The sequence below is a fragment of the Canis aureus genome, chromosome 38 (genome assembly GCF_053574225.1).
Source record: "Canis aureus isolate CA01 chromosome 38, VMU_Caureus_v.1.0, whole genome shotgun sequence".
NCBI lineage: Eukaryota > Metazoa > Chordata > Mammalia > Carnivora > Canidae > Canis > Canis aureus.
Genome location: NC_135648.1, coordinates 22,155,795 through 22,178,235, shown reverse-complemented (window position 1 = coordinate 22,178,235; position 22,441 = coordinate 22,155,795). Strand labels below are relative to the sequence as shown.

Below are 22,441 nucleotides of genomic sequence, written 5' to 3'. Positions count from 1 at the left end.
TTCAATGAGGGCCCCCACCCCTGCTAAGATTTGGCCTTTCGAAGACTGGATTTGGGTTCTGGTTTTTCCACTTGCTAGCCAGGCAAGTTGCTTAATGTTTTTGAGTCTCCATCTCTTCTGTAACAGGAGAATGATAAAATGGTACCGAATTAATGACACTCTCATGAGCGTTAAGCAACACATATAAAGTGCTTGATGCAGAAGTACTTAATGAACGGTCACCCCGCTATTATCTTACAATGCAATGCTCTTCTGTTCTCCAAACTCCCTTTCATCATTACCTGAACTGACAACCATTTCTCTTTTTAATTTTATGTATTTTTATGCATGCCAGCTTGCCAGCCAGTCTGAAACCTCCTTGAGGCTAAGATCTTTTTTTTTTTTTAAGTAGGCTCCATGCCCAGCACAGAACCCAAGGCCACGGTTGAACTCATGACGGTGAGATCAAGACCTGAGCCAAGATCAAGAGTCCAACGCTTAAGAGTCCGACTGAGCCATCCAGGCACCCCTTGAGGCTCAGATCTTAAGTGTGGCCTGGGAACAGAGCAACTCGCTTAGTCTTCACAGAGCTCAGCACACAATAGGGCTGGACTCCAGAGTTGAATGGATAAGTGAGCACAGCCAGCTCTCCGGTGGAATTCTATGCTTTTTAAGGATAAAGACCCTCCCTATTTTTCCGGACCTCTGAGATACCAGACTGAAATACCCCAGTTGCAGCCTATGCAACTTCTTGTTTGCTCTCACTTCTTTCCCATGGCCTGAGACTGCGCCTGACGCCCTAGACGCCCTAGACGCAGGGAGGAGCGAAGGACCAGATGCTCTACCCCGGCAGGCATGGACCGCCGGCAGGAGGGCAGGAGGGCAGGTGTGCCGGGGAGCTGGCCGGGACCTGGTGCCAGCTGCGGGGAGGGCGCGGGGGAGGGAGCCAGCTCTGAGCCGGAGCCAGCCGGCTGCCAGCCTGCACTTTGTCCTCATCCTCCCTTTCATCCTGGCCTTCGGAGCCTGGGAGTTTCTCAATGGAGCTGGCGTTTGGGGAATGCTCCGCGGGGGGCTGAGACGGCTGGTTTATGGGGCGGGAGGGTGGGGGGGAGGCATTCCAAACATTTTTTACTTCCTGGAGGAGGCGGGCGGTGAGGGCCCAAAGGGGTAGCAGCTGCCCAGCAATGGGAGAAAGGGGATTTCTTTGGCGGGAGAGAAGAAAGGCAGGGGGGCTCTCTTCAAGCTGCAGGGGACAGAGATGGCTGGGGGAGGGGTGGGAGATGAGGGAGGGCAGGGGCTGGGCGTATAATACACTAAACCCAGCTCTGCTTTTGTGCTAAAGGCTGAAGAGCAAACTGGGAAACTCCATGGGGCTCTCCCACCTGTGTGCTTAACGGGCCAGAACTGCCCCCGGCTCTAGCACGGGAGCCTTTGGGAGCCAAGAGCTGGGTTTATTGTTGTAGTTGTGTTTTGTTTTTAAGGAGCAGGTGCTCCAAGTCCCACTTGTGACAGCCCAGGGGGAGTGTGGGTTAAGAGAAGGCTCAAAACCCTGACCGCACCTGCCCGAGCAGAACAGAGGCCAATTTCCAGTCACAGTTCTGGTTTTAATGGAGCGGTTCTTTTTGGAACCGCAAAGGACAAGGGACCATCAGATAGACAGAGTCAGGGCACCGAGCCAGGGAGCCAGAGACACGCCCTCCTGACTGCAGTGGGACATGTGGATTGATACCCACTCCCCCTTTCCCTGATCGGTAGGGAATCATTGTAAAAGATCTCCCTGTTCACAAAATGTAGACGTCACAGTGGATATTCCAGAACATAGTATTCACATTATTGAAAACAGCTAGATTCACTTTTTTAAAGACAGAGAGCTGAACACATAAAAAATAAATAACGGCATTCCAGGGTCCTAAAAGCCCGGCCAGTAGAACTATCCATTCTCAGTAGCAGGAGCAGCTTGGAGGCCAGAGAAGTTTAGCATCTTCGAGGTCCAAGGTGGGCTCCAGGGGAATCTGGGCCCGGTGAGATGAAGTCCATTAGCAGCAGCCTGAGCCTTTTCAAGTCTTTTAGATTCCTAGCAGCGAGTCTAGGAGGCTTGGGCCAGGTTTGAAGGATGGGAAAGGGGAGAGAACCTTTGAAGAGACAACAGTAAGAGAACACAACCTCTGAGATAAAGAAGGAAGGGTATCCGGGAGGAGACCACTCCCAGGACACCCCAGGCACACGGGGGTGCCCCATTCCAGTTCTAATGGTAGGTGGGGATGGGACCTGTACATGAAGATCTTCCATCCTCGCCTTGGCAGGAAGTCACCATGCACAAAACTTACTGCAAGAAGGAGACTGGCACAGAGAGGGCTCTCTTTCCTGACCTCTGTGGCCCTACTGCGTGAACAAGGAAGGGGGAAATCTGAACAGGCCCCGGGCCTTCCCCTCCACTCTCTATCTGCTAGCTTCCCCTTTACTATCTTCTCTGTTTCACAGGGTAGAAGACCTGGAACCTTCCATGTGCTTTATTTGTCCACTGCCCATCCAGCCCTCTCTAGGGTTCAACTGCAAACCACCTCAGTCTTCCTGGCCAGGAGGCTGGTCTCCCACTGGGAGGTGGGGCTGGTGGCAGTCTCCCCTCAGGGTGCAGCCAGCTGCATTTTAGAACCTGCCTGGGGTGGGGCAGTGCCCTCTCCCCCCTCAGCTGAGCTTTGAGCTGACCCCCAGGGCTTGGCGGTAGGCTTCGGTCACCTCCTGGCAGTCTGTCAGGGAAAAGCAGCTATCCCCCAGGGACTCCCTCCACCAGCGCCTCAGGCCCCTGCTTCCAGGGCCCTCTGCTGGGGGCTCCTCGAGCCCCATAAGGTTGTCCACGGACACGCAGCCCCGCAGCACAGGCTCAGGGAGCCGTTGGGGCAAGTCCAGCTGGTCGAAGGACTCAGAAGACAGGATGCTGTCCTCACTCATAGCTCCTGAGGGGTGGCTGGCCCGGGCCAGCGGGTGAGGGGAGGCGAGTTCATCCAGGGAGCCGAAGGTGGAGGGGGTGGGGAGCTCCAGGGCTGTGCAGGAGAACTTGCCATTGTGTTTGAGGATGCCTTTGCGATGGAGGGGCAGCCCCGGGACTTGGGGGGGCTTCTGCTCCTCGGAGTCCGCACTCATGAACACATCTCCTGCGTCCAGGAGCTCCCCAGACTCACTGGGTTCAGGAGAGGAGTAGTAGCCAGATTCCCGCTGCCGAGGCTTCTTGAGGATGCCCTTCTTGGGGAGCAGGGGGGCAGCCTGTCCTGGGTCCATGGGGCCTGGGCCGGGCTCAGGGTCTCCCCTTGCCCCTTCCACAGTTGGTGCCTTCTTCTTGAGGATGCTCTTTGGCAGCTTGAGGTTGCCCCTGCCAGGGCGAACGGAGGGGTCGTCAGCTGGGTCCCCCTGGAGAGACTGGGCCATGTCGTTCTCTTTGCGGGACTTCTTCAGTGAATGCTGGCGCTCCAGGCCGGGGCCGGTGCTCGCTCCGGGCGTGTGCTGCTTAAAGAAGCTGCAGACCTTGGCCCCGTTCTCCAGGAGAGGCCGGGAGGACCGCCGGAGCCAGTCGGCCACGGAGGCCCGGCCGGAGTCGCTGCCAGGGGGCCCTCCCTCGAGCGGAGCCTCGTGCTCCCCCACACGGGTGGCATAGCCCCAGTTTACCCACCAGTGGCTGGCCACATCCTCCAGGGTGGCCCGGCGGGTGGGGTTCACCATTAATAGCCACCGGATCAGGCCACAGGCATCTGGAAGAGAAAGACGGGGGTGCTTCAGATCGGTAGCCCGGAGAACAGGCACCCTGCAGGCCCTCTCGCCAGTTCACCCTGAGCTGGGCTAGGGCTGTACACCCCTGTGTCAGGCACGTCCAGTCCCTTCTGGGTTCTGCACGGGCCACAGCCAGGCTGGCTCCCCACGGCCTCCCCCTTTCTGGGATTGACTGCCTGTTTCTTCTCCATCCCTTAGCCCCTTGGGACAGGGCCCCTTCCTTAGTCTTGCTGCAAGTTAGTGTATTCTTCTCTTTACTGAAATGTAACCCTGAGGGCAGGCGCTGTGCTCAAGAGTAGCCAAGGTTCTCACACCCTTCTTCCTGCCTTCTCCACCCAATCTGAAGGGAGGAAGAGACTTCTAAGGATGAGCCCTAAAGCACTAGGGAATGAGGTTACTGCAGCAAAGATCCAAGGTAAACCATCAGAAACACTTCCCAAGTATGAAGCAGCATGCCCATACCCAAACCGGAGGGAAGGGATCCCACTTCCCCTCTCGGAGGTCACAGATCCTGGAGACAGGGGGTATAGCAGGAGGGAGTAGCGCTCTTCCCATCCCTGCCCTGGTTGGTTCCCATCTCAGGAATGAGGGAAGGATCCGGGGCAGAGGGGGGGAGGACAAAGCACCCACACCGCTCACTCACCAGAGGGTTTAGGTGGCTCCCGGTAGGACCCATTGCTGATCTGTCTCACCAGTGTCTTATGGTCCTGCCCGTCAAAGGGCATGGTGCCATGCACCAGGATGTACAGAAGGACCCCCAAGGACCAGCTGTCCACCTAGCAAGGGAGGGAGAGAGAAGGACGGTCAGCACGGATGCCTGAATGCCACAGGCTGGAGGGGCTTCCAACAACACCAGAGAAGAAAGAGGTATACGCTGGTGAACTCAGGAGCCATCTGAGGACCACCTCCCTCTAGGACCCAGGAGCAAAGAGGCCGAACTATAAAAGGGACTGAAGTCCATGAGGAGAGGTGTTGTTCATCTGCCTGGAGGAGGGGCAGCCACAAACAGAGCAGCGCTGAGGTCATCCCTTCCTTAGGGCATCCCTTCCTTAGGATGACTTAACTTGCTAGGACCTGGCAAGTCACTACTTTTGTGTGAAGGGTGGTGGCTGAGTTTTGTGCTCTGGAAAAGGCAATAACTGGAAAACTAGCCCACCTCTCTGAGAAAATCTAGAACCATAGCCGGTGGTGGAGGCAGGCTGTGGGTGGAGAGCAGACACGCACCTCTGGGCCCGTGTAGGGCTTCCCATTGACGATCTCCGGCGAGGCGTACAGGGGGCTCCCGCAGAACGTCTGCAGGAACTTGCCCTGGTGGTAGAGGTTGGAGAGGCCGAAGTCTGCGATCTGTAGAATTGGGTCAAACACAGGCAGGGGTTATGCCGAGGCCTGGATTGTTCTGCAGCTCTCAGCAAACCCCCCTCCAGATCCAAGGGGAACCCAGGCCCTCACAGGAGGAAAGAGCGTCATGACCCCCACCCCCCGTCATGACCCCCACCCCCCGTGGCACTGACAACACAGCTCAGGCCCTGCAAGAGTAAGCCTTTTGGAGGTTGGGTCAGTGAGGACTGCCCAGGTGTGTGCAGGCTCCAGGGTCCTCATTGTTCCCCAAGCCCCTCTGCTCATGCTGGGCCCCTCTCCAGGGATGCACTCTCCTGCCTATAAGCATCCTCCTGACCCGGCAAGCCCACATCCCATGAGACCTCCTTTTCCCACAAAGTCCTCCAGTTTCCAAAGGCCGGCTATACGCTCTGCTCATCAGTTCTCCCTCCTCATGTTACCATGTCAGTAAGTCCTCGTGCTCACCTCCTTCTGCTCCCACCCCTGCTGCAGCTCTTAGCACAGGTGTGACCCAGGGATTGGACTCAGTAGACACTTAGTGACTGAAGGAAGGGTCTAGCAGACATAAGGAGAGAATTGACCTCTCATGCCAACACTATGGCCCTCAGAAACAAGTCAGTCCCATTACTGATGATTGTGCAAGGTTTGGCCTACTCTTCCTAGCAAAGGGCTCATCTCTGCCCATAGCTGGGCAGAAATCTGGGGTCACCCCAGTATAGCTAAGAAGCAATAGTGAAGTCAGAACAAAGATCAGGGCTGTGGTTAGAGCCCAGAAGAGGGAAACTTCTTTCAGGACCCCCTGACCCATCTGATACTAAGGGCTTGAGAGGCCCTAAGCCTATATTCTCACTCCCCAGAGAGACCCTTTCCCCTAATTATCCTCAGATGAAAGCAAAGGCCAATGCCCTACTGCTCCCTGCCTCTTCACCCCCAGCAGAGGGTCATGTGTGTCCAGGGTGGAGAAGGGATGTTTATGAAACCCTGGGCTCCTTCGTTTATGGTTTTATAGCCTCTTATCAAGCAGTTACCATTTGAAGCTCATAAAGAGACAGATTATTGGTTCAGATGGGAAAGTTCGTGCCTGTCTGGTTATGTGAGTTTCCTGGCTCTGGCTCCCCTACCCTCCCCCTGCTTAGCATCAAAGAAAGCCCCACCTGCTCTGGGAATTGGCCAGGTAAAGGGAATTAACTCAGTGCTAGCGTGCTTCAGAGCATGAGTTCAAGGGCCACTCAAGGGAAGGGACTGTGTGCTGGGTTCAGGAAGATTCTGAGGAATGTCCGAGTACAAGGTCAGAGCCCTCCCAGCACCTGCAGGGGCCAGCCCTGGTCGTTTCTCCTGTTTCCAGCCCTGAGATCTGAGTTTATCCCATCAGCATACATCTTGTAGACCTAAGCTTCACTGCTGAGGCATGGGAATTCTGCTGTGGGAGGCAGAAAGCTGGTGCTGGGGTGCTTGGTCTATGGGGAAAAGTGCCAAGCAGCTACCAAATAATGTGCACCTATGTGCATGTGGGCAGGTGGGGAGAACTCAGGCCATGGCCCTCTCTCCCTGCCAGTCCCAAGGTTGTGTGCAGGAGCTGACCCTAGATCTGGACTCCTGTCAACCTGTGATGTCAAGAGCACTGGCTGGGGAATCAGCACACCTTGGTTATAGCCTAGACTCAACCACTCCCTTGCCATTGGACCTTGGGTAAGCCACCTCTTATCTTGAGGTCGCAGTTTTTCATCCATAAAAACAAGGTCTGGAAAGGACGATGGCTCAGTTCCCTATTGGTACCAACATTTAAGCCTGAGCCTTTGCTCAACCCTTTTGGAATCTTCTAAGCACTTAAAGATAAGCACTTGGCTAGGAAACAGGGCAGAAAGGCTATGGTGGGGTAGGGAGTTGTGGGAAATAAGAAGCGAGGCTCACCTTAATATTTCCATTGGCATCTAAGAGGATGTTCTCTAGCTTGAGATCTCGGTGGACAATCCCATTCTGAAAGAGGGAACAAGGAAAGGGCATCGGGGGAGGTCACCAAGAGGGACAGGAGTACATGAAGGCCTCGTCTGGAAAGTGAGGTGAACACAAAAGGGGCCAATTTGGGGGAACATGGGAAGGCTGGGAATACCCATTTCACCAGAACAGAGTGCGACAGATCATGGGGCCTTCCACCCCGAGGAGCCACAGCCAGAGACACCAACACCCACAAGGCCCAGAGTCCAGATTGAGTTTTGCCTCTGCTTGGTCTCCCTAGGGGATCCTGGACAGGTCACGGAATCTCTCTGGTGCTGTGAGTCCCAGAGCCCGTGGGACCACCCCTCAGAACAGGGCAGGGCAGGAGGGCACTCACCTGGTGGCAGTAGCGCACGGCAGAGACGATCTGGCGGAAGAAATGGCGGGCGTCCTGCTCACTGAGCCGCTGCCGCTCGCTGATGTAGTCATACAGGTCACCCCGGCTGGCGTACTCCATGACGATCACAATCTTGCTGCTGTTCTCAAACACTGGGGCAGAGCCAGGTGGGAATGTCAGGCCCTTCCAGAGCACACTGCTCCCCTCCGGGGGTCACACACTCCTCCTTGGCCCCAAATCAGACAGGACCTTGCTGCAGGGATATCTGCTAATGGGATGGGTCAGTTGGCAAGTAAGGTCAGGGAATGGGCTTGTGAGGCTCCCATCGTCTTCCAGAAGCCATGAGGTAAGGCCAAGGGAAGTGGCTTATCCTCCCTCTCTTTGAAAGTTCAGGCTTTTGAGGATTCTATCTCTCTATCTATTTCAGAGAGAGAGTGAGCGAGCACATGTACACAGGAACAGGGAGAGGAGCGAAGGAGGAGGAACAAGCAGACTCCATGCTGAGTGAAGAGCCTGACACGGGACTCGATCTTGTGACCCTGAGATCATGACCTGAGCCGAAATCAAGAATCAGATGCTTAACCGGTGAGCCACCAGGTGCCCCAGCCTTTTGAGAATTCTTAAAACCAGCCTGCAAATTCCCAGGAAGGCAGGGACATCAGTGGATGGGCAAAAATGACAATTCAGGTTCTCTGGTTCGGAATCTGGTCCTTTTATGCCTTGTGACTGTGGGCAAATCTCTTCCGGATACATCAGAGTGGAATATCATGGGCACTGACCCAGCAGGGCTGGGTAAGAAATAGATAAAAGTCAGTGATAGCTCTGGGGCTGGCTAAGCAAGCTGGTATAGAGGCTGACACACCAGCAAGTTCTCGTAAGTGGAGCCCACTGGTATATTTATGATCAGCATCCTCGGTGTACAGATTTGGAAATAGTGTCCATAATAATGTTTGCCTGAAGGATCAGTAGAGGGATAAAGGTAGATGAATGTGGTTTGTAAACTATACAGTACCACGGAAAGCTGAGATAGAGATCTACTACCCTCAGCATCTTTGACTTCCTGGCAATGAGCCCATCCCAGCTCATGTGCCATTCAGGCTTTGTCCTGGCTCTAGCCGCCTGGAAAGCTAGGGAAGGACTAGTTCATCAAACTGGCCCTCTGGCTTTGTGTGTGTGTCAGGACACGTACATCCATGACATTGCATCTTTGTGTCAAAGAGTCCTAGGAGTTGGGCTTGCTCAGCCAGCCCCAGAGCTATTGCTATCTAGCCTGGGAGAAGGAGCTGAGAGAGGAGGCTTCTCCCCGGAGGAATCCCAGGTGCCAGGCTATTGGATACATGGCCAGGAGGACAGTGCTCTTTTCTCTCCCACACAAGCAGTGCCCTGACACATGGTGGCCCAGTCTCCTTGGGGGGTACCCAGGTGAGATCCTATACCTGTGGTCCTCCAGATGTTTGTAGGGCACATGTCACCTTTGTGCCATGACACTGGAGGTCAGCTGGCCAGAGTACACTCTGGAGAGCTGTTGTGTTCCTAAAACTGGAGTCCCACGCCGCCCCCCCCCACCCGCCCCCGGCTCCCCAATCCATATCTTCTGATGACTGGCAGGCTAGGGATGGATGAGGAGGTGGTGCTGCCGGTCACATAGGAACCGTGACGCCCCTACAACTGTGGAATCTGAGGTGCAGGAGAATCCACAGCCTAAGCTTCAAGACTCAGTTCCCAGACGTAGCTGGAGGTATGGGTGTGGGGGAGAATTCACACAGTCTCTCTACCTGCCCAATCACCAAGCTTGACCTGGCTTAGCCAATCCTCTGTCCTCACCCACTCTTCCCTGGGGGAAACACAGAGATACAATTAGCCTTCTCAGCCACCTGCCTGGGCTTCTTATGGGATAGGCTCAGGCCACGGGGCCACATCACTGGCTCTGCCCTTAGTCTTCCTGTGGACAGAACCCAAGAAAGACTTCTCTTTTCCTTCCCACCAGGAATATTCAGACAGAGGGCAGAGCCACAGGCCTCCTTCCCTCCCTCTTGCTGTTACTGCTACCCCTGTTTCCCATCTAACTGGTATTATGTAAAGGCTGGGAGCAGACAGATGTGTGTGGGAGAGTGCTCCCCCACTTCCCCTCGTCACCCTCTCTTGCTCACTTTGTTGTCTGGGTCACAGGCAACAGGGCAGATGGGGGTGGGAAGCCAGCACCGATGTCAGAGCAACAAGAGCCTAAGAAAGGTAAGGAAAAGTAGGAGCCAGCCCCATGGCAGGAATGATTCAGTGTACAGATCAGACTGTAGGAGGCCTGGCTCTTGGGACCTATGAAGATCATCCATGCACCTGAGACAGGTGCAGGTCTCTATGTGCCAACCTCCCCCAGAATGCTGAGGATCTCACTGGGGTGGGGAGGGTAGTGTTCAATTATAGAAAACCTAACAATGACAACAAGAAAGCCTACCGTCCGTTCGGTTTCTCCCATGAGCTGGATACTCCATGACATTTAATTTGATCTTTGCAACTGCCCTATGACGGAGGTGAGATTGTGCCATTTTGCAAATGAGGAACTGAGGCCTACCCGGAGCCTAGTTAAATTAGTTGTCCAAAGTCTTACAGCTGAGTTTCAAATCCTTTTGTCTAACTCTAAAGCCTGTATCCTTTTCACTTGTGTTCTGACTGCTCCTACACACACACACACACACACACACACTCTCTCTCTCTCTCTTTCTCTCTCTCTTTCTCTGCTTCGAATGCCCTGCCTCTATACCTTCGTGGATGGCAATGATGTGGGGATGGTTGAGTGACGACATGATCTCTATCTCTCGCCGGATGTGCATCAGGTCTTGCTCATCTTTGATTTTGTCTTTCCGGATTAACTTTATGGCCACCTGGGAACAGAGAATGCAGGAGATGAGGAGAGAAAGGTCTAGCAGGTGAAGGCATCCCTAAGGATACTCTGGGAGTTTGGAGCCCAGCCGCCTGCAGCTGCTACGAAGTCCACAGTGTGCACCCAGAGGAACCAGTCTGTCCCTCCCCAGGGTAGGTGACCAAGAGGATGGAGAGCACCATCTCTAGAGAAGATGCTCACCCAGGTCAGGCACAGTCCACACAGCAGGAAGGACTATGGGCCACTGACCTTACTCAGTCCACAGATGAACCAGGAAGGTACAACCTGCATTTGTGAGGCCAATGCTTTATGACTTACAAAGCAAACTTGCCATTCTACAGCAAGAGGACAAGGGTCGGCCTGGTTTGCTCAGCATGGGATCCCTGATGCCACCCATAGTGCCTGGCACGCAGTGGGCACCGAATAAGCACTGCTGCAACAAACACATCGACCTCAACCACCCTGACAGGTAGGCCCAGAAAGTTTCCCCATCCTCACTGAGAGGTGAGAAAACCAGTACCCTCTGAGGTTTGATGACCTACTCAAAGTTGTCATGGTCCAACCAGCACTAACATGACTGAACTTTGCAAGCATCACGCTGAGGGAAATAAGCCAAACACACAAGTATGGATGTGCGGTTCTCCTTATAGGAGGTACCCCAGGTAGGCACAGGACAGAAAGTAGAACAGCGACTCCCAGGGTGGAGGGTGGTGGACATGGGGGTAGCGGGGTGCGGAGCCATTGTCTAGGTGTGCTGAGCTTCTGTGCAGGCTGATGAAAAGATTTTGGAAATCACCACATTGTGAATGTACCTAACACGTCACTGAACTGTATGTTTAAAATGGTTAGGGATGCCTGAGTGGCTCAGTGGTTGAGCATCTGCCTTAGGCTCAGGGTGTGGTCCTGGGGTTCTGGGATTGAGTCCCGGCAGGGATCCTGCTTCTCCCTCTGCCTATGTCTCTGCCTCTCTCTGTGTGTCTCTCATGAATGAATAAATAAAATCTTTAAAAATAAAATAAAATAGTTAAAGTGATGAATTATATATTGTATATATTTTTACCACACAACAAAATTATGAAACAAAAACCAACACCAGTCTTTCAGTCTAGGTAAGGAATGTCCCTCTCCTAGCAACAAACAAACAACCAGACAGAGTCCTTGGGGCTTTCAAAGCCTTCAAAGCCTGGTTGGCTGCAAAGGTGAAAACATGATATAAGAATCTAGCCTAGGGGGAGGGGAAGGTAGGTGGGGGGGCTGGTGGGGGGGAAGTGCAGTGGGTTCAGGAAGGGTGGGGTGAGGCAACAGGAAATGAAAAACTTGTCAAGATGTCACCACCAGTAAACAGAACTCTCAGACCCCAGGAGCCCCAGTGCTTTCTCGGCCCCATCCCACTCAGCAGAAATTAGAGAGGGACATGGGCCTTTCGGGCATGTGCAGAATACACAGCCTGGGGGAGTTGGGGGACCTGGGTCCTCCTCCTCTGGACTCTGTCACTGTCCCCAGGAGCAAGTCCCACCCCCTCCTGGAGCCTCGATTGTCTTTTCTGTGCAACAACAGGCTTAAGGAAGAGATGTGAGGTACTTTCCTGCTCCGATGCCCTGGATGAGCCATACAAGTGAGGGGATGGGGGGCTCTGAGGAGTGGGCGGGGTGGGCAGGGTGCTGCAGAGCCAGCCAGTCCCTGACCAGTCCTGTCCAAGGACACGAATGGTAGATTCAAGATTTCCTCTTCAGGGGAGGTGGATACGTGGTAAAAGAATCTGAAGGCCCAGACTGAGATCAACTCTTCACACAGTTTCCCAGGAGGGTTTGCCTCTCCTCAAGGTTCAAAGAGGGGGGGACCACAGCTCCAGGGGAGGGGCCTCTAATCCACCCTTTCACAGGGCTCTGGAGGCAGACAATGGCTTCCGGCTCACAGGGACCCGCCACGCAGGCCTGCACTCCCCACCGGACAAGAATGCGGAACAGCCTTAATCCCATAAGGGGAGCTGCTCACAATGGCTGGCCCGGTCACCCCGGCAACGGGCGGTGATGGCGTGCCCTCCGCCCCGCTCCGCCCCTGGAGCTGCATCCTTGAAAGACGGGAGGCCCGGCTCCTGTGCCCTCCTGGAGCAGGGCAGGGGGGACAAAGGCAGCAGGAGGGACCTGTCACCATGGAGCCTCCTCCCCAAGATGCTGGAGAGGCCCAGACCGCAGCTGCAGGGGACAGGATGGGGAGAGGCCTGCACCTCAGGGGATTTCTTCTTGACCCGCCCGCCCTTCTGCTCCAAACCACACTGATGAGCTAAACAGAAAAATCCCTGGCTTAGAATCTGAGGACCAGGGGGGGCGTTGGGGGTGGGGGGCAGTCTGGGGCTGGGGGAGTGGAGGGGGATGGGGAGGAAAGGGCTTGAATCCTTCTCCAGCTACAAGGATTCTACTTGCAGCATCAATCTTGCAATCTTGCGTACTCCTGTCTCCACACCCCTTTCTCTCCTCGAAGGGGAGATTTTATGGAGTCGTACTTTTCTAAAATCCTTTGTTTTAAAAATCAGACAATAGATAAAGTCCTATGAGCTCTTCGGATAAAAGGCCACAAGCATTGTGTTAATAGTAAAAAAAAACAAAAAAAAGATCATATATAGATCATAGACCCAGAAGATGATGGAACAGAAATAGTGAGAGCTTAAGATGCACATACATGCAAAAACTAGGCATATTACCACTGCGTACACACAAACCTATACAACGAGGAGATGAAGCATCACAGGCTTAGGGGAGAGTCTAACAAAGTCCAAAAGAAATAAGGTTCCAAAAAAGGGGCTCTGAGCAATGCTAGGAGTCCCTAGGTGGGTAGAGAGTACATTAAGGTTGAACCTCGAGATTCATTTCTTTCAACTCTGGAAGCCTAGGATTCCATGTCAGGATTGTTAATCCTCAGTGAACGATTCCCTCTTCCTGAAAGCTCACATTCTGGCCTCAGGGGGCTAGGTCAAGGACCCTCCCCAAATCCCAACATCCTCCCTACTACCTCAAGTTATCCACATTAGGTCCTAGGAAATAACAGTTGGCTGGCACTTCCTATGAAGGAAACAAGTTATGTCATTAGGCCTCCACTAGTCTCTAAGCAGGTGACATACAAGAAGAACTATGTGTCACTGCCCTGGAGGGGCTGGGCCACTGTAACCCAGCCTATTCCTGCCCTTAGCCATCTACTGGCCGGTGTGTCAAAGTAAAGGAAATGCAGAAAGAGCTCAGGCCTAGAAGCAGCTCAGCATACAGAAAACATTCAAGAACTGCTTACTGGTGAACACAATCACGAAAAAGTAATTGGCTAAGTCATTGGGCTGATCCCCTGACTGATGGGATGAGTGCCCAGATAAGATTTTCTGCCCTTCTTCTCAGGTATGGGTGGAGAGCCAACCTCAGTTACAAGGACTAATTTGAGGGAAACTTTGTTCTCATCTGCAAGTTAGTTGGGCAACCATTCTCTAGAATTAAACTGTGTTAACTAGAGCCAAGGAGAAGGGTAACAATTACCGAATGGATCACCAGAGGTAGGAAGGCCACATGTCTAGAAACAATCTTGGTATAATTATTAATAGAGCCCCCTTTAGGGGCGCCTGGGTGGCTCAGTCAGTTAAGCATCTGACTCTAGATTTTGGCTCAGATCATGATCTCAGGGGTCATGAGATCAAGCCCCTTGATAGGCTTCCTGCTCAACAGGGAGTCTGCTTGAGATTCTCTCTCCCTCTGCCCCTCCCCCTACTTGTGCTATCTCTAAAATAAATAAAATATATTTTTAAAGATTTTATCTATTTATTCATGAGAGACGCTGCGTACCAAGAGAGGCAGAGACATAAGCAGAGGGAGAAGCAGGCTCCCTGCAGGGAGCCTGATGCAGGACTTGATCCCAGGACCCCAGGACCATGACCTGAGCCAAAGGCAGATGCTCAAACACTGAGCCACCCAGGCGCCAAAAAAATAAAATCTTAAAAAAAAAATAATAAAGCTCATCCCAATTAAAAAAAATAGAGCCCCTTTTATATTTCCAAAGTAACCAGGTTTAAGTAATATGTTATATTACTACCTCTCGGTGGGAACAGGACACGCAGGCACAACAATTTTGTGAGAATGTAAATGTGAATGCTGGATTAGTGGCATGGGTGTCAAGAGCCAGGTATTTGCATCTTATTTGTCCCTATGGAACCATGCAACTCATGACCAGCTGCTTAAACGATCTGGATAACTGCTGTGGCTAGTTTTAATGCCCTCATCTGAAAAGTAAAAAGGCATTAATTCTTCAAATATCTGCTGAACACCTACTACGTGCCTGGTGTTGGAGATTTTTTTTTTTTTTTTTTTTTTTTTTTTGTGTTGGAGATTTAGACAAAGAATGGATAGTCGCGGCACCAAGGTCCTCTGTCGGCTGAGAAGACTGGCAATTAAATCTGCCATAGTCTAGTGCGATGAACAGGACAGTGGAGGTGCCTGCCCGCCCAGGCACTCCAGGAGTGCTGATGAGAGCGCTCTTTGCCTGTGGGAGCAGGGAAAACCATCTCTGGGAGAAAACTTCAGTTTAGATCTTGAAGGATGAGTAGGGCTTGCCAAGCCAAAGGGGGTAAGCTGGGAGGAGCACAAAGGGCATTATAAGCAGAGAGAAAGGTTTGTGCAAAGGTCAGAAAGAAAGGAACCATTCACGAACTTATACACCAGGCCCCTAAGCTCCCTTCCAAACTCTAGCATTTTCTGCTGAGCTTCTTCAGAAGTGGGTCACTGGCTACTACGCCAGGAAGGTGCTGGCCAAGGATCGTTGTAGTGGGCTTGTTTGGAGGTGCTGTGCTACGTCTATGTTAACCTGCTTGGGTAAAAGTCCTATCGATGCTGGCTCATTTTGCAAAGACAGCAGGACTAATTCCCCATCCCATTTTGCAAATGGCAAATACTGAAGTCCAGGAAGGTACACCGACCTCTAAGGCTCCCTGACACACCAAGGCAGAACCAAGATGGAAGGGTGTTGCCTGCAGAAGCTGCCATCTCAGAAGACAAAAGTTCTTGCAGATGCCTTGCCCTGCCTCCAACTCCCTGCCTCCCACCTCTGCCCAGGGAAATGCCTCACCCTCTGCTTTGGGCCAGGCTGTGCAGTACCACCAGCCACCCTGTCCCACTTAGCGATCCACAAATGCATCGGGGAGATGAGTGTTGGGGCTCGATTGCCTAAACGCTGCCTCCCTGCAGAAGCTCAGATCAGGAATAATCCCGACTCAGGAGAGGACAGCAGAGGGTCTTAAAAAAAAGAAGATCTAGAGGTACTGGTTTCAGGTCCCAGGAGACAGGGTGCCAGCTGGGCATCTCTGGTCATAGCTATCACCAGGAGTTGGAGCCAAGATCCTTGACTCCTCTCTGGCCTTTCACGGAGCAGCTGCCATCTGGGAGGCGGGGCGAGGAGCCGGAGGATGACCCATTTAGATAATGGAGAGATTCGGCTGGCCTGGGCTATCCTGGGACAAGTGGGGATGGGTCTGCGGGCGGCGCACCATCCCCCCAAGCCCACCGGAGACCCAGGCAGGGAGCAGGAATGGGCGCCGGGAAGGAGGGGAAGCCTGAGCTGCTTCCCTTAAACCTCATGCTGTGCCCGCCCCCTCCTAGCCCTGCTCCTGCCCACTCGCCAGGTTGCCGGGCAAAGAGCTTCCCCGGCCCAGCCCTCTTGTGTGGTTTGGCCGCAGCCCAAGGACAAGAGTCGCCTGCAGCCGGAGCCTCCCTCCCTGCTGCTGAGCAGGCAGGTGTAGTCAGGGCTGAGAGGGCAGCGTAAGCAGAAGAGGCCTTTGGTGGCTGGCCAGGTAGAGTCCTTCTCTGGAGCAGGAGCCAGAGTAGAGACTAGGACTTTGAAAAAAGCAAAGACCAAAATGGTTTGGCTTAGGGAAGCTCAGCACAACCCATTCTCTTCCTCAGGGCAGCACAGACCCAGAAAGGGGTACCCCAGGAGAGGGTAGGGCCTAGAGCCAAAACCAGCCTTGCTGGGGTAATAACACTACAATAACTCCTGTACTGAGTACTTTACCTATACGATCTTATGTGATCCTCTGAGAACCCTACAAGGTAAGAATTATTATAATGCCCACTCTCGGGTCCAATTCCTTCACCAAAATAGGAGGAAACAGAGATACACAGAGGTCACAAAACTGGTAGGCAATAGTCTGAACTGGAACCCTGACTGTCTGACTCTGGGCTACACGGCCTTCCTGACGAGGTAAAAACCAGGAATGTAGGTATTGTAGTTCACCCAACCAGGATCCCTCAACATAGTCAGCATGTGTGGGGGTGGGAGTTGGTTCCCAGTGACTCTTCCCACCCTCAGCACTGCCTGGAGCTTTGGGAAAGGCAGCCTGCGCTAGTTGTTGGAATGACAAAGCACAAAGAGGCAAGCCTGGGCTCAGCTCATGGCCAACTCCCAGTCCAAGACTCAGTATTGGTCATCCACAGCCTGGGGTGGTCGAGTCAGGAGCCTGCATGGCAGGCATGCCACTAACCAGCCACAGGACAACTCCTATCCTCTCTCTGAGCCTCAGTTTCCCCATCTGTCAGTGAAGGGATCAGACCATCTTGGTCATGTTCAAATGTTTCCACATCCCATGCAGCAGCCCGACATATAGAAGACACAGAAGCAGATCACTATCCACTTGGACTCCCCTAATGCTGCTCACAGCACCACTTGGAGAGAAGATAGCCATACAGATTGTCCCAAAGGCTTTGGTGGACTCTACCATCCCAGGGACCCCAGCAGGTGTTTTTCTTTTGAGGGGAGGGGTTGTCTGGGGAGCTGAGAAAGTCACAAGAGGAAATGTCATTTGGATCCCAGGAATGTACTCGGAGAGACCAGAAGATCCAGAGCAAATATTTGTTTTTCCTTTGATGCCCTCCTGGAGTAGCCATTAGTCTGCCCACGTGCACCTCCCTTCGGACAGTCCCATCTGGCTGCTGCTAATCTCATGTAGGCAGGTTGGGAAGCAGAAATGTACTAGAGAGGTAGAGAGGATATTGGGATGGGAGTCCCCCAAAGGGGGCTCTCATCTGCATCTAGCCCCTACCAACAACCTCGGTTCCTTTGGAGGGATGTCATGGGCCATCCTCACACCCCTCTCCCTTACAGAGGATCCTGGGGTACCCGGTCAGCCTCTCTTAAGGGAGGACAGTGAAGAGGCAGGAGTGGGGGTGGGGTAAGGAAGAGGAGTCCTCTCCAGAACCGAGAAACCATGAGCCCAGCAGGCAGCTACTCTCCAAGGAGGAAGAAGACACTGAGAAAGTTCTCAGCAGAGGTACAGGGTGGTCTGTGGATCAGGGTGGTTTGGGGCAAGCCCCATGCCTACTGACCTCAGCTCCCTGCACAGCGAGAGGCAGGAGGCCAGGGAGTACCTTCTGAATTCTCTCTGTTCTGATGTAATAAGAGCTGGAATCCCTGCTTACAGCCACTGAGGTTTGAAAACTGAAAGCTACTTTATCTCACTCCAGAATCAATGAGATCTTTCTCTCTCTTACACACACACACACACACACACACACAGTGACCCAGGTCAAGAGTCTGATGGGATCTCAGCTTCAATCTCAGTTTCCCAGTTTCTGGACCACCCCAGCCCCGCAACCCAGTCTGTCCTCCAAGAGACACATGCTATTTTGCAGCTAAGCCCTGACAAAGCCTGAGCCCAGTGGTCTCAAGCCTGGAGGCTCACTGGGCCCTCACACTTTATAGAAAGAGAAAGAAAGGAAAGCCAGGAAGTACATGATTGCCCCATGGCCGTAACCTGGCAGCAGACAGCTGGGGACAGTGCCAGGCCTTAGCAGGAAAAACATACTCGGCCCTGTCGATGAGCCATAATCCAGTCCCTTTCTCCAGCATCCACTCTCCTTCACCAATGAAATGATTTCTTGAATTTCAAACCAGTTATTGACTGCAAAAGTGAACAATCAGGGGAGGCGACTGCTCCCACAGCGGTAAACCATGGACACACACGCAAATATACACAAGCACGTCTCCTAAACAGCACTTGACTGAATTTGGCAAAACAGTCCCTAGAGCATCTGCCCTAAAAAGCTTATTAAAATGCAGGTTATCTGGCCCCATCCTAGACCTGTAGAATAAAATCCTGTGGATGTGGAGCCGGAGAATATGTATTTCAAAAGAAGCTCCCCAGGTGATTCCTATGGCCATGAACCGCATATCTGTTAACTAACTTTTGGCAAACTTGCTACCTTTTCAGGGTTTGCCTTTCCAGATATAAACAGGGGTTCTCACTGCAGCTTCTACGTATCACGATCAATTTAAATTCACATTTATAGGGCAGCCCAGGCGGCTCAGTGGTTTAGCACCTGCCTTTGGCTCAGGGCATGATCCTGGAGACCTGGGATCGAGTCCCACATCGGGCTCCCTGCGTGGAGCCTGCTTCTCCCTCTGCTTGTGTCTCTCATGAATAAATAAATGAAATCTTTTTTAAAAATTCACATTTATATCTCATTCAATCCTCATAGCAGCTTGGGAGGGGGGCTGTAGGTTGTTGTTTTTTTTCAGTTCTGCAGAAAGGGAAACTGAGTATAGAGATAAAATAAATTGCTTAAGGTCTCACAGATTCCTACCACTACCACTCTCATTACTACCATCTCCTGCCCCCCACATTAACTAGACAACTTTCTGAAAAGGTCCCAAACCCAAAGGTATCTTGGGACGCGGTAGACGTTGCACTAGATCCCGGTTTCACGTTTCGTAGAATAAAAAAACCCCATCCTAATGGAACTTCGAGCCAATTTTAGAGCTGGAAAGGACCTAAGTGTCAAGCCCGTCTCCATCCCCCCGCGGCCCTGCAGATACTCAGAGCAGGCTGGACCGCCAGGTTCTAGGAAGGGACCTGAGGAACTGGACCTCGCACATCCATTCAAGCTCACACTCATGTCCTAAACGCATCCTGAGATCACTTACTAAAGCCATCCTAAGGTCAAGCACACACTCCTTTGCTAAACCCATTCTACTTGCTCTTCCCATTCCACTCTTTCGGGCGGCAGGCTCCGAGCGAAATTCAGCTGGAGTCTCACCGTCTGTGGGGGGTCCTCTCATCGCAAGACAGGCCACGATGCGCCCTCTAGGCACCCTGCCCCGACCGCGCGCCGCCGGCCCCACCCCACAGGCGTGCGCCGGGGCTGAGGCTGGCACCGGCCCCCGGCCCCCGGCCAGCCCGCATCCCTCACGGGCCGAGCCGCGCTTACCAGGCGCCCCGAGCTCTCCCGCGCCTTCTTCACCTTCCCGTAGGTGCCCTTGCCCAGGGTCTCGAGGAACTCGTAGCGGTGGCGCAGGTTGTGCTTGTGGTGGTGCCGCTTGACCGCCTGCTTCTTCATCTGGGGCTTGGGCGACTTGATGAGCCCGTCGGCCCGGGGCCGGGCAAGCTCGGCGGCCAGCGCGGAGGCGGCGGCGGGAGCCGGGCCGGGGCGCCGGGGGAAAGCCAGCGGCTCCATGGCGGGGCCGAGGAGGGCGGAGCGGGGCGCGGGGCGCGGGGCGCGGGGCGCAGTGATGGGGATGGGGAAGGGGATGGGGCCGGGGCCGGGGCCGGGGCCGGGGCTGGGGCAGGAGCCGCCGTCCAAGTAGTTATCAACGCTCCGAGCCGGGCCCGGCCACGCCCCCGCGCGCCCATTGGCCGAGCCCCGACTCCTCCCCTCGCCCGCCCCGAGAAGCTGTCGGGGAGCCCGCGTCCCCGGGCCCCGGGGGAACCAGATTCCCGAGTAGGAGACACCAGGGGCGGCTGCTTGGCTGCTTGGCTACTGCTAAGGTCCGGAACCTTTGAGGGGCCCTGGGACGGCTCCTGCCTCCGAGTGCATCTGCCCTGGCGAGAGCCACCTGTTGTCCCTCCAGTGTTCCCTGTTATCCAGGGGCAATCTGACAGAACTAGAGGTCACCAAAGTATTTCTGCATCCGGACTGATTTGCATCTCTGCAGCCAAAACCTATGAAGTCACTTGAGCGCTTCTTTCAGACCACAAGGGGGGCGAGGGGGCATGGAGTGGGATGGAGGAGGCAGATGCCAGCCAGGTGGGAGGGCTAGCGGGGAGCTGTCCTACGGTTCTGAGTGCACCTGTTTTCAGTTAGAACTATCTTTTTTTTTTTTTTTTTAAGATTTAATTTATTTATTTATAGAGACACACACAGAGAGAGAGAGAGGCAGAGAGAGAAGCAGGCTCCATGCAGGGAGCCCGATGCGGGATCACAGGATCATGACCTGAGCCAAAGGCAGACTCTCACCCACTAAGGTACGAGGTGCCCCAGTTCTGAAAAGTCTTACCTCTTTTTTTAAAAAAATTTTTAAAGATTTTATTTATTCATGAAAGACACACACACACACACACACAGAGAAACAGAGGCAGAGGGAGGAGCAGGCTCCAAGCAAGGAGCCCCATGTGGGTGGGACTTGATCCCTGGTCTCCAGGAACACACCCTGGGCTGCAGGCAACGCTAAACTGCTGAGCCACTTGGGCTGCCCAAGTCTTACTGCTTCATCAAAGAAGGCTTCTAGGATTGAGTGGCCCCTCAGGACGTAGTGGAATTTGTGAAGTATTGGAAGGAGGTGGAGCAAGACAAAGGAAAATATTCATTCATTAGAAAACACATTGCAGGGCAGCCCGGGTGGCTCAGTGGTTTAGCACTGCCTTCAGCCCGGGGTGTGATCTTGGAGACCCAGGATCGAGTCCCACCTCAGGCTCCCTGCATGGAGGAGCCTGTTTCTCCCCCTGCCTGTGTCTGTCTCTCTCTCTGTGTGTGTCTCTCATGAATAAGTAAATAAAATCTTAAAAAAGCAAAACAAAACACATTACACTCTCCTATTATTTCACTTGTGTTCCCTAAATCTGTATATAGCTGTCCATTCAGAGCTTTTCTCCCTGTGATTTCAGAACCAGGAGGGCTGGTGGTAAGTCATGAGGTTTGGCTTGGTATGTAAGGCCTGGAGCACTAGGTCTAAAATCCGCCCCATTCTGAGTGTCATTGAGAATGAAATGAGAATATCCATAGGCTCTCCTCCTTCCTCTAAATGTGAAGTATACTAGGGAGAAAGAGACATTTCTCCTTTTTTTAAAAAAAAATTTATTTATTTATTCATGAGAGACACACAGAGGGGGGTGGCAGAGACACAGGCAGAGGGAGAAGCAGGCTCCACGCAGGGAGCCCGACGTGGGACTCAATCCTGGGTCTCTAGGATCACGCCCTGGGCTGAAGGCGGCGCTAAACCCCTGAGCCACCTGGGCTGCCCACATTTCTCCTTGAATCTTCATGCTAACCCAATTTTTTGAAGTGGGTCTTATTTTGTCAAAGGCCGTACAACTGGTGAGAAACTGACAGATCTGGGATTCAGGCCTGAAGGATTGGGTCTCCTGGTGTATATTCAGGGCATGCTGAAGATCAAGGAGGACTCCATCCCCAGTGACTGGATTTTGTATTTAGTGTCTGCCCACTTTCCTACTTCCACTGATGCTTTGATCCTGTCTAATGTGAGTTAGGGATCGAGAATGCTTCTTTTGTAGCTGGAGAGGATCTACTTAGGCAGGAAACCAACCTCCCTTCCCCAGATCTGGAGGGCCACAGGAGGTAGCCAATTTGGTGCTCTTCTTTCTACCAGCCTCCCTCCTTGCTCTGAGTCATCTGCCAAAATAGAATGAGGCCCAGGTAACAGTTCCCTTGACCAGCTGTTTCCTTTCTCCCCTGAGATCTGCATCTGTCCTGGGGCCCAGCTAGCTGAGGCCATCCGGATGGAATAGGGTTTTTAAGATGAAGCATGGGTAGTATTAGAGCAAGCACAGGGCCCTGATTTCTAGTTCTGCTGACACCAACCAGTTCTGTGGCCTTTTACCCATCACTTACTCACTCTGGAAATACTGGTGCCCTCTAGGTGCTAGGCCTATGGATATACATGATGGTGTTGAGATGGACATGGTCTCTGCCCTCAGAGAATTCTCAGTGTAGTGAGAAAAAAATTAGCAAATCCTAGACAAAGGAAGACCTCTTTAAGATGGGGGAATGGAATGCTCTCCGGCTATATAACAGGAGGGAGCCCCTAGGCCCAGTAGGAGGAGGTCAGTCAGGGGCAGCTTCCAGCAGACAGAGCCTTTTAGCCTGGGACCTGAAGGATAGGAGACAGCCAGATGA

General features: G+C 53.2%; 1 protein-coding gene across 4 annotated transcripts; it reads right to left on the bottom strand.

Moving 5' to 3' along the window:
* Positions 1-1,562: 1,562 nt before the first annotated feature.
* On the bottom strand, positions 1,563-19,815 carry NUAK2 (NUAK family kinase 2). Of its 4 annotated transcripts, none has more exons than XM_077887224.1 (8): positions 19,520-19,815; positions 10,170-10,290; positions 7,412-7,563; positions 6,991-7,056; positions 4,966-5,085; positions 4,385-4,517; positions 2,716-3,722; positions 1,563-2,111 (listed from the first exon to the last, which is right to left on the bottom strand). In XM_077887224.1, exons 1-8 carry the CDS (start codon positions 19,763-19,765, stop codon positions 2,046-2,048), a joined length of 1,911 nt encoding a protein of 636 aa, XP_077743350.1. In that variant the 5' UTR covers positions 19,766-19,815; the 3' UTR covers positions 1,563-2,045. The 4 variants fall into 4 exon arrangements, with proteins under 4 accessions (XP_077743350.1, XP_077743354.1, XP_077743352.1 ...); XM_077887228.1 differs by having other exon boundaries at positions 3,039-3,722; positions 19,520-19,813; XM_077887226.1 differs by lacking the exon at positions 19,520-19,815 and adding an exon at positions 19,236-19,259.
* Between the last annotated feature and the right edge of the window lie 2,626 nt (positions 19,816-22,441).